General features: G+C 22.1%; 1 protein-coding gene across 1 annotated transcript; it reads right to left on the bottom strand.

Moving 5' to 3' along the window:
- Positions 1–14: 14 nt before the first annotated feature.
- Positions 15–12,558, bottom strand: LOC117174471. Its single transcript, XM_033363624.1, has 5 exons — positions 12,194–12,558; positions 9,055–9,262; positions 5,185–5,272; positions 4,519–4,750; positions 15–200 (listed from the first exon to the last, which is right to left on the bottom strand). The coding sequence occupies exons 2-5, from the start codon at positions 9,218–9,220 to the stop codon at positions 78–80; spliced, it is 609 nt and encodes a 202-aa protein (XP_033219515.1). The 5' UTR covers positions 9,221–9,262; positions 12,194–12,558; the 3' UTR covers positions 15–77.
- Between the last annotated feature and the right edge of the window lie 120 nt (positions 12,559–12,678).

Here is a 12,678-nt window from a genome sequence, read left to right on the forward strand (position 1 = left end):
TAATTAGAATTATATTTGTTCGTTATTCTTTTTCGAGAAAATTTTATTTTATTACAAAAGTTTTAATGATTAGCTAATTAAGAGATTTGAATGTAACAGGTTTTACATAAGTGTACGAGAACACAAACTGTCAGTCCCAATCCACCAACTGCCATACCGAGTTTGATATACTTTTTAGTGTGAGGAATATTATCATCCATCTGAAATTAACAGAAAAATATGAAAAATACTGGAATAACAAGGAGATTATCAGAGCTTTGATTTATTTAAATCCCAAAAATTCCCTACTGAGAGTCCATTGGATGAATATTAATTTACCAAAACATTATTTGTCAATGACGACCCGTTTTCGAAAAATATCTACTTCTTTTCCCATTTTTTTATGGATTGAAATGTTTATTTATTACATTCTCATGGCAAGTTATGTACATATAACATTCTCAACAGTTCATTTTATTACAAAATTCGCTTTTTTATTGCATCTTTAACAGGTACAAATTTAAGGAAAAACGAAAATTTTATTTTCAACAGTTGAAAATTAAAGAAAAATGACCATCTTATTTTCAACAGTTGAAAATTAAAGAAAATTTAATATGTTTTAAACAATTGGAAATTGAAGAAAATCGACAATTTTATTTTCAATTGTTGAAAATCGAAATTTTAATATGGACAGTTGAATTTCTAATTTTTAACATGTGAAAATGGAAGAAAATTGAATTTTCAATAGTTGAAAATTGAAGAAAATTAAATTTTTAATAGTTAAAAATGGAAGAAAAGTTAATATTCAAATGTTGTAGTTTGAAGAAAATCTGAACATTTTATTATGAAAAGTTGAAAATTAAATCTGAACATATTATTTGCAGTATTTAAAAATTGAAAATTTTATTTTGAACTGATGAAAATTGATAATTTAATATGGACAGCTGAATTTTTATTTTTTAACTGTTAAAAATGGAATATTCAGCCGTTGAAAATTAAAGAAAATGAAATTTTCGTTATTTAAAAATGTAAGAAAAGTTAATATTATATATAATTCAACACATTTAAGAAAAATGAAATTTTATGAAAATTTAAATTTAAAAATACTTTTAATAGTTAAAAATTGAAAAAATGTTAATACTGAAATGTGGAGCAAATGGAAGAAAACTAAAAATTAATTTTTAACTATTCAAAATTTAATTTACAACAGTTGAATATTCAATTACTTGCAAATTGAAGAAAATCTGAAGATATTTTCAACAGTTGAGAATTGAACATTTTATTTTTAAATGATGAAACTTTAAATTTTATTATGGGCAGTTGAATTTTTAATTTCGAACAGATAAAAATGAAAAACAAAATTAAAATTGAATTTTTAACAGTTGAAAATTGAAATTTTATTTTAAACTGATGAAAATTGAAATTTTGATATGGACAGTTGAATTTTTATTTTTTAACTGTTGAAAATTGAAAAAAATTTAATTGTCAACCGCTGAAAATTAAAGAAAATTGAAAACTGATTTGTCAAGAGTTGAGAATTGATGAAAATTGAAATTTAAAATTACATTTTTAATAGTCAAAAATTGAAAAAATGTAACACTGAAATTTGAAGCAAATAGAAGTGAATTAAAAATTAATTTTTTACTATTCAAAATTTAATTTTCAACAGCTGAATGTTTAATTAACATAATGAACATTTTATTTTAAACTTTTAAAATTATAAATTTTATTATGGACAGTAGAATTTTAAATTATCAACAGTTGAAAATTTTAGAAAATTGAAAAAATTGAAAGTTGAAGAGAATTGAAATTTAAAAATAATATATTCAATAGCTAAGAATTGAAGAAAATTGAATATTGAAACGCGCAGCAAACTGAAGAAAATTGAACATTTTATTTTCAATAGTTAAAAATTTGAAATCTGAATATTCAATGTAGAATTTTCAATTATCAACAGTTGAAAATTGATGAAAATTGAAATTAAAAAATTATATTTTCAATAGTTAAAAATTGAAAAAAATTTAATACTCAAATGCGAAGCAAATCGAAAAGAATTAAAAAATCATTTTTAACTTATGAAAATTTAATTTTCAGCAGTTGAATATTCAATTTTTTGTAAATTGGAGAAACCCTGAAGATATTATTTTTAACAGTTGAAAATTGAAGAAAATTGAACATTTTATTTTCATTTCTTAAAATTTTAAATTTTATTATGGTCAGTAAAACTTTCAATTATCGAAGTTGAAAATTAAAAAAAAATTGAAAATTGAATGTTCAACAGTTGAAAATTGAATAGAATTGACAATTTTATTTTCAACTGATAAAAATTGAAGACAATTGACAATTTTATTTTCAACTGATGAAAATTAAATTTTTAATATGGACAGTTTAATTCTTAATTTTCAACATTCAAAAATTGAAGCAAATTGAAAATTGATACTTCAACATTTGAAATTTAAAAAATTAATTTTTAATTATTGAAAATTTAATTTTCAACCCGCTGAATTTTCAATTGTTTAAAAATCGAAGATAATCTACAGATATTATTTGAAAATTATATTAGTTGAAAATGGAAAAAAATGAACATTTTATTTAAAATTTAAAATTTAATTAGACAGTAGAATTTTTAACAATCAACAGTATTTTTTTTGAAATTGAAAATTGAATTTTCAAAAGTTACAAACTGAAGAAAATTTAAAATTTAATATCGACAGTTGAATCTTTAATTCTCAACGGTTGAAACTGGAAGATAATTAAAAACTGAATTTTTAATATTCATGTGTTGAGATTCCATTGAATGACTATTAATTTGCCAAAAAGTATTTGCCAATAGCGATCCATTTCGAGAAAAAAATCATCTTTAAGAAAAAATGAATGGATTGAAATTAATTATAAATAATCAAATAAATAAATGCCTTATTTAAATACAGAAGTCGTCTTTTTTAATGTATTTTCAACAGTTGAATTTTCAATCAACTGTGGAAAATTGCAGTAAATTAAATTTTCAACTGTTAAAAATTGAAGATAATTAATTGTCAACTGCTGAAAATTAAAAATATAATTTTTAACCGCCCTCTTCGATTTTTCATCAAATAAATTTTCAACAGTTCAAAATTCAACAATAATTGAATTTTTATTTTTTAACTGTTGCATATTGAAGAAAATTTAAAAATTGTAGAAAATTTAATTTTTATGAGTTGAAAATTAAAGGAAATTGTACATTGAAGAGATTTGAAAATTAATGTTTTAACTGCTGCAAATTAAAGAAAATCTGAACATTTAATTTTCAACTATAGAAAATTGTAAATTTAATTTTCAAAAGTTGAGTTTTCAAATGTTGAATATTCAACTGCTGAAAATTGTACTTTCAGTACTTGTAAAAGGTTGCTTTTTTATTGCATTTTTAACAGTTGAATTTTTAATACTTAGAAATGGAAAGAAATTAATATTAGTAATTGAAGAAAATTTAATATTAAACGGTTTAAAACTGAAGAAAATTGGAAATTTAATTTTAACCTAACTCTAGCAAATTAAAGAAAATCTAAACATTTAATTTGTAACAGTTACATTTTTCAATCGATAAAAATGAAAGAAAATTAAATTTTTAATCGTTGAAAATGGGAAAAAAAATTTAATTACATTTTTTACAGTTAAACTTGTGATTTTCTTCAATTTTTAACTGCTAAGATTCCATTCGATGCATTTTTAATAGCTTGATATTCAAATTTTACAAATGAAAGAAAATCTGCAAACTAAAGAAAATTCATAAATTGAATTTTTAACAGTTGAATATTGAAAATAAAATATCGACAGCTGAATTTTTAATTTTCAGCAGTGAAAAATTAAATTTTTTACAGTTAAATTTTTCATTTTCTTCCATTTTTTAACTGTTAATTCAAAATTCGCTTCTTTTTTTTATTGTGAACAGTTTCAAACTTAAGGAAAAAGCGAATTTTGCATTAAAAACAAGTGTCCAAATTTATATTAACACAATTTTATATTTAGAATCTAATCAGTGCATTTTTTAATGCAAAAAATTTTGGAAATAAGTCGATTTTGCGAAAAAGGATCGCCATTGGCAAATAATGTTTTGACAAATAAATAGTCATCCAATTGACTCTCATTGTGGAATTTATGAAATTAAAAAAAAATCTCATCTCTGATTTTCTCCTTGTAAATATGTATTTTATAGTGGGTGCAAATTTGAAATTTACTATTGGAAAAGGACTAAAACTTTCAATTTTGAACCAATTTAAACCTTGTTTCATAGTTTTAAAGAGCATTCAATTTTTAATTATAAAAAAGAGAATTTTGAATAAAAATATTTTTTTTTTCTCAGCAACATTACAATTTTTTTTCGAAGATTAATTTTTTTGTAATCTTATATTTATCGAAATAGTTGTTAATGTGTTTTAGGGTTAAGAGCTGAAAAAAAGATATTTTTCCTTACAATGCCCTCTTTTTTTATATATTTTTATCTTCAAAAAATATAAGAGAAAATTCTGAATAACTTTTAATCAAGAGAAAATTTTTTTTTACCGTCGATATGTATTTTTCTAGGCTGCTTAATTCTCTGCTGATGTCATCGATTTCTTTGAGAGTAGCTTTGACAGCTATTTTCAAAGCTTGACTCGCGCGCAAACTTTTGTCAGGTTCAATGAAAAAATTAATTTGTTCCTTAGAAAGTCTCAATCTTGCATAGGCGATATATGCAGAAAGAAGATCAAGATGGCTTTGTCCATTTTTTACAATTTCGATCACGGACTTAAACCTGTAAAAAATGTATTAAATTGAAAAAAATCAACTCTTCTAGGAAATCTTTGAAATTAAATTTTAAACGAAGATAGGTTTAAAACAAATAATTTAAAGACACAACTCTTGAATTTTCAAAAAAAAAAGATCAATTTTAAATCAAAAAGATTTTCAAGAAAAAAAAAAGAAGGAACTTCCAAAAAAATAATCAAATTTTCAACTAGAATGATGAATCTTCAACTAAAAAATACAAATTATAAACCAAAAATGGAATATTACCATTTTCTACCAAAAAATATTTTAACTTTAAATCAAAAACAGTTTAATCCTCGGCGAAAATAGGTTAATTTTCAAACAAACAGTTGCAATTTATAACAAAAAATATGTAATTTCTGCCAAAAGAAAGAAATTTTTCTTTAAAATAATTTGATTTTTTAATCATTATTTACCTACCTGTGTTGCAAAGTTAAATTTTCACTCGATTTCCTCTGTACATTTTTCAACTGAGTCAATATTCCAGTAATCAAAGTATAATCAGCACCTTTTTTGGGAAGAAAGATTATTTTAATATTTATCTTTTTCCGAAAAGTGCAAATTAAAAATTAAGTTATTCTAAAATTATGCAAACGGACACTGAAGTTTTAAAATTCAAACTCAAATTAAAGCACTCAAAGCGGAAACCTTTTCAATTTTAAAACTTTTAGAAGTAAAGATTAACAAGTTTTTAATTTAGAAATTTTTTATCCAAACGCTCAATAACTTATATGTATAAAATGAAAGCTTTCAACATTTTTCAATTAAAAACAATTTTAAATGAAATTCCGTTAAACTCCAAAATTTTTTAACTTTTATCAATAAAACAGTTCAAAGATTTCTGGTTAAAAATATAAATCCAGGCTATTCTTTTCAATTTTTATTTATATGTAAATCTAAATTTAAAACTTTCACTTACAAATTAACAAATAGTTTAATTGAAAAATTTAAATTGTAACGTTCAATGTTTAAATTTAGCAACAGAATTTGATTTTTTTTAAAACACTTTTAATCATAATTAAATTTTTTTAATTTTAAGTCGTCTCAAATTAATAATTTGTTAATTGTTTTTTATATGGACATAAAATGCAGGGTGGCTGTTTTAATCAACGAAATGAATTCTCGGTTTTTCCCCGGTTCGTAAATATTTTCCACGGTCAATTAAATTTAAAAAATGGAACACTAAAGTTACAAAATTTTTCACGTGAGGTAATAAAAACTGAGCTTTAAATGAAAGCACTCAAAGTGGAACTGTTAAATTTTGAACTCTTAAAATTGAAATTTTAAAGTTTTGAATTAAAAAATGTTATCATTGAAATGCCTAATAATTTACGTGTATAAAATTGAAGGTACTAACATTTTTAAATATAAAAAAATATAAGTCCACGTTAGCATTTTCAATGCTCTAAATTAAAAAATCAATCAATGAACTTTAAAATTTTCAAAATTATATGTATAATTTTAAGGAATTTTAAGATAGAAACATCAAATATTGAAAAATTGAAAAAATTTTAACTGAATACTTCTTAAATTAGAAATTAAATTATTTTCTTTTTAGATAGATTAAACATCCTTGGAAAGCTTCAGAATTTTATTTCAAAATCTTGAAAAATCTAGAATTTGTTTTAAATTTAAAATTATTTTGGAAATTTTTCCAGAATTTCTAAATAACTGCAAAATTAATTGAATGTTTTCTACAATTTTCAGAAAATCCTGCAAATTTTAGAAAATTTCTTAAAAATTTGAATGTATAAATAAGAATTGAACATTTATTATTTGCAAACGAAATTTGAGTAATTTTAAGAGATATGTAGAAGTCTTGAAAAGATTCAAACTTAATGTAATACTTGAAATGATAGCCTAATATAAAACAAAATTTAGATATTCGCAGATTTTAAACAAAAAAATTAGATTCTTTTTAAGAATTTTGAAAGGCTTCAAAAGCATAAAAACATTTTCTTAAGATTCCTAGGAAAATTAAAAATAACTTTTCATTTTGAAATATTATTTTAAGAAAATAATTAAAAAGTTTCATCCAAAATGTTCAACATCAAAGGTTTTCATTTTTGATTTGTTCAAGTCTTTAAGAAATCATTAAAAATTTCTTCAAATTAAAAATGTAAGCTTAGAAATAAAAATTTTAAATGAAAAATTTTTTAAGAAAAAAAAATTTGAATTACGCATTGTAAGCTAAATAATAGCATAATTGAAAAACATAACAATTCCACTAATTATTTTTAAAATGTTGAAATCGAACGTGGACAGATTTTTCTTCTACAAATTTGTAAAATTCCCGGTAAAAAAAAATTCAGTCATTTCCCGGTCTCAAAAAATTCCCGGTTTCCCGGTCGAGCGGCCACCCTAAAAATGTTTCCACTTCACTGACAAATTAAAAGGTTCTTTAATGAAAAAATTTAAATTGCAACATTCATAGTTTAAATTTTGCTCTAGATCTTGATTTTTTTTCAATTTAACAGTTTTTAAATCAGAAATTAAATTATTTTAATTTTTAATCTTTTAAAATTAATAGTTGTTTAATTGTTATTATATTTACACCAAAATTTAACACTTTCATTAAAAATTTAAACAAATTTAAAATAGTAAAATTAAAATCGTAACGATCAAAGTTTTAATTTAGCACTATTTTTTTTTTTTCAACTGAGCAGCTTTTAAATCAGAAATTAAATTAATTTAACTTGCAGTCGATTCAAATTAATAATTGTTCCATTGTTATTTATATTTACATCAAAATTTAACACTTTAACTTAGAAAATAACATTTTTTTAGTGGAAAAATTAAAATTGTAAGATTCAACGATTGAATTTAGCACTAAATTTTAATTTTCTTTAACTGAACACTTTTTAAATAAGAAGTTGAATTATTTTTATCTTAAGTAATTTCAAATTAATAATTTCTTAATTGTAATTTACGTTTTTATCAAAATTTAACATTTCAATAATTACAAAATTTATTAAATAAAAAAATTAAAATTATTACGTTCAATTGTTATTTATATGTAATTTAAATTTAACACTTTTACGTCAAATTTAAACAAATTTTAAATTGTAAAATTAAAACCGTATCGTTCAAAGTTTAAATGTAGCACTAGATTTTGATTTTTTTCAACTGAGCACTTTTCAAATCAGAAATTAAATTATTTTAATTTTAAGTCGTTTTAAATTAATAATTATTGCAATTTTTATTGATATGTACATCAAAATTTACCACTTCTATTTAAAAATGCAAATTTTCATAATAAAAAAAATTAAAAGTTAAAAAAAAAATTTAATAATAGTTTTAGCATTTTAATTTTTTCTTACTGTCGCTTGTTACCAATATTTGATAAAGTTTGAATCTAATAAATTATGACTTATTTTTTCGGGGAAACAATTCTCTACAACTCTGTTTCCAATTTTTTGAAAAAATAAATCATCTTCAAATATAGTTAATTAGGTATTTGTTTAAAAATATTTAATTAAAAAAAATTGTTTTAATAATTATAGCCATATTTCAAATGACATCATCCTTAATTACTGATTCCTAAAATAATAACAAATTATTTCTTTTCTTCAGATATCTGATGTTTCGCACAATTAAATTTTAAACTATTCTAGATTGAACAGTTCAAAGATTTCTGGGTAATAAATATAAATCCACGCTATCATTTTCAATGTTCTAAATTGAAGAACGCATCAATTAATTTTCTAAAATTATATACTTTTAAGCAATTTAAAATCAGAAACATTAAAAAAGAAAGATTTTTTAATGATTTTAAACTGAAAGTGTTTTAAATTAGAAGTTAAATTCTTTTCCTTTTCAAATTTATAATTGTTCATTTTTGATTTATACATGAAATACAATAATTTCACTTAAAAGTTAAAAATGCCAATGAAACAATTAAAATTGTAACGTTTAATGTTTAAATTTTGCACTTTGAAAGTTTAACGATTCAAGGGTTTTTATTTAAAAAAAATAATAAATTTCAAATTATTGCATTTTGACTATTTTATTTATAATTGCTCATTTTTAATGAAAAGTGAAATATTATCAAAAAATAACAAGGTGTTCATTCAATTATAACTTTTGAAATTAAATAGGTTAAACGGAATGTTTCAGAGTAAAATAATATTTAAATAGGATTTTAAATTGAATAAAAACTGAATTATTTCATAATTGAAAGAGTTAACCATTGAACTTAATATAAAAAAATAATTATTAATTCTTTTATAATACAGATTAATAAAATTTAAGAAACATCAAACAAGATTAAAGTATAGAAATTGCGTGTACCGAGTTTTATCAAATCGAATTCAGTCAATTCGGATAGTTCATCTGTCGATATATTTCTCTTTCTAAATTCTTTTATCACATCAGGTGTTCCTCCTAAACCTTTTATCAATGTTTCAGTCTGTTTGGTAAAACCAAGAACATCTTCACATATGTTTTCATCATCCATATTTTACTTTTTTAAAAACAGGTTCAATTATTCCAATAAATCCTACATAAAATTTTATAAAATGATAAAAAAAAATATCAAAATTATTAGCTTTAGAATTTACGAAACGACTGAAAAATGTCGAAAAATAAAATTCCCGACTCTTTCAAAATCGAGGAGAAAATTATTCCAAACAGAAAATTTTGGAAATTATAAAGTAACAGAAACTATATAATTTATGAATCAAGTAAATTTTGAATTATACAATTCCTGAGTCTAAGAATTAAATAATTCTTTTAATAATAAAATATTTGATTTCAATAATATTGTAAATGATCTGGAATTTTCAAATTTATAAATATTAAATTGTCGGTAATTTTATAATTTCGAGATTTTTCAGTGGTCCCGAATTGACATCATAAAATCTTTTATAAATTAAAAATACATCCACAGAATTTAAAATTATTTAAAAAATTTAAGACTGTTGGACTCAAGGTACAATCTCAAAAATCGAAAAATCCAATTCGCGCAAAAATGATCCACTTTGTCGAACTATTTTTCTACAATTTATAGTATAAATAAATTCAGTTAATAAAATTAATAATGGAATTATCAAAATTAAATTAACGGTGACTTAAAAACAACTGCAGTTTAAGAAATTCGAATTGAAACATCAGACATTATGTTGTTTTAAATATAATCTTTCCTAAACTTATACAATTTTTAATTAAAGAATTTTTAACTAAATAGTTCTGTTATATTTTCAACTAAAATTATGATTTTTCAACTAAAAAAGGGAAAGTTTGAAACAAATTTGGAATAGTTAAATTTTGATAAAAAAATTTGAATGAAAAATGTAATGCACATCAACAAAAATTTTAATTAACAATAAAAAAAGACTTGAATTAAACCAAAAAAGACAAATTTTTAAACAAGTAGTTAAGTACTAAAAAAAAAACAGTATAATTTTCATACAAACATTTGTATGTCTAACAAACAAAAACAAAAAAAGGAAAGAAATTTCTACAATAAAGTTGAATTTTCTGCCAAGAAAGATTTTTCAATCAGGAAGGAAAACAAAATTTCAATCAAATTGTTGAATTTTCTACAAATATATTAATTTTAAATGGAGAAAGATGATTTTTCAAACTAAAAAGGTTAACTTTATAATAAAATTGTTGAGTTTTCATCAAAACAATCGAATTTATAACTAAAAAGCTGTTTTTTTTTAATTAAAAAAGAGGATATTTCGACCAAAAGAGATTAATTTTCGAGAGAGCAAAAACTAGAAAAGGTAATTTTTCTACCAAAACTGAAATAAGTTAAATTTTGATATAAAAAATGTAATATGTGATGCTTCAATCGAATAATATTTTAATTTTAGATCAACAATAGTTCAATTTGGAATCAAAAATTGTAATTTTCAAAAAAAAAAGAAGAAACTTTCAATAAAATAGTTCAATTTTTAACTAAAGTAATGAATCTTTAGGTAAAAAAATAATTTTTAAATAAGTAATTGAACATTCAGTCAACTTTGCGACTAAAAATACAATTTTTAAACCGAAAATGAAATAGTTAAATTTTCTACCAAAAAATATTGTAACTTCAAAATCAGTTCAATTCTCGACCAAAATAGAATAATTTTCGACCACACAGTTGCATTTTATATAAAAATAAATAGATAAATTTCTACCAAAAATAAAGTTTTAATAAAATTATAGATTTTTCAATCAAGAAGGAATAAAAATGGTTGAAATTTCAACCAAAGAAATGAAATCTTCACTAAAATTATGAATCATCAACGAAAAAATAAATTTTCAATCAAATAGTTCAAAACAGATTATTTTCCAACCAAAGAGTCGCATTTTTTTTACCAAATAAGATTAATTTTCTACCCAGAGATAAATTTTCAATTGAAAAGGATTCATCAGTTAAAAACGAAAAAAATGGAATTTTCTACAAAACAGTTGATTTTTCAACCCGAAAATATAAATTTGCAATAAAAAGGTTCATTTTTAACCAAAAAAGATCAATTTTCAACAAAAAAGTTACGATTTCAACCAGAGAGAACAATTTCGCAACAAAAGACATTAATTTTCAACTAAAAAAGATCATTTTTCTATCAAAAATTAAATATTTAAATTTTCAGTTGAAAAAATTATATCTTCAATCAAAACAAAAAAAAATCGAAAAATATTAATTTTCACCAAACAATTACATTTTTTACCAAATAAAGGTGAAATTTTTAGCCAGAAGTGAATTTTCACTTGTTGAATTTTCTAAAAAAAATATAAATATGTTTTCATTATCTTCTAAAATTTCAGTTAACACTATTTTTTAAGGATAAGCAATACGAATTTATTTCGATTTCTGAAAATTCTCAACAAATAATATAATTTTTAACTAAACAGTTGCATTGGCAACCACATAGTTAAATTTTTTTTACCAAATTGTCAAAATTTAAAGTCAGAAAGGAATTTTGTATAAAACACTAACTAAAGAAGATTAATTTCCAATCCAAGAAGAAAAATGTTCAACAGAACAATTCAACTCAACAAAAAAGGATGACTTTTTAACCGAATGGTTGAATTTTACACAACAGAATTCAAATTTATTAATAATAAATATAATTAATTAATATAATCTTAGTATTATACCCTGAAAGTCCAGTTACTCCTATTTTTAAAAGGAGAAGCAATACGAATTTATTTCGTTTACTGAGAACTTAAAAAATAAAATAAAAAGTCTTATACGACAATAAAAATAAAAACATAGTTTTTAAAGTACTATATTAGCCCTACAACCACTATACCACAATAAAAATACGGTGAAACCGCGGTAAAACGTAAAATGAGGTTATTGAATTTTGAGGTTAGAACTTGAGTTCAACAGTCTTAATGCTTTTTTTCTATACAAAAGGATTTATATTACTTCATATTATATAATAATTATAACTTAGTTTCATTCCAGAAAATATCTTTAATTATTACCTACCTATTTTCTTTCTTCTCAATTGTTTTTATTTTTTGTTGTCGCTTTATGTAAATAAACAAACGGTTGACTTTGCGTTCATTTCACATTTTCATACACTATTATCTGTTTAATTTAGGACTTAAGAAATTAAAAACCTTCTAAAGATAAAACGTTACTAAATTCCGGAAAAATCGTAGAAATATTAAAAATAACACGAAATGTGAACGCCCGTGAATAATTTAGAAAACTTTTACGTACATAGAAAAAAACACAGTGGAGTCATGCAGCCCCGTGCATCTCCAGGCGGTGGTCACTCACCAGTGTTGCCAGATGGGCGGAACGGTTTATCCCCAACTCGAACCTTATTTATCCCTAGATGTCTCCCTAAATCTGCGAACCAAACAAAAAAAAAAGGGAAACTGCTGCGTTGCTCGTACATGTTGTATAGATAAAAAAAAAGTCCACGCGTAGAGAGAGAAAGAGAATCAGAGGTCCTTAGCAGTCAC

This window comes from Belonocnema kinseyi, chromosome 6 (genome assembly GCF_010883055.1).
Source record: "Belonocnema kinseyi isolate 2016_QV_RU_SX_M_011 chromosome 6, B_treatae_v1, whole genome shotgun sequence".
Classification (NCBI taxonomy): Eukaryota; Metazoa; Arthropoda; class Insecta; order Hymenoptera; family Cynipidae; genus Belonocnema; species Belonocnema kinseyi.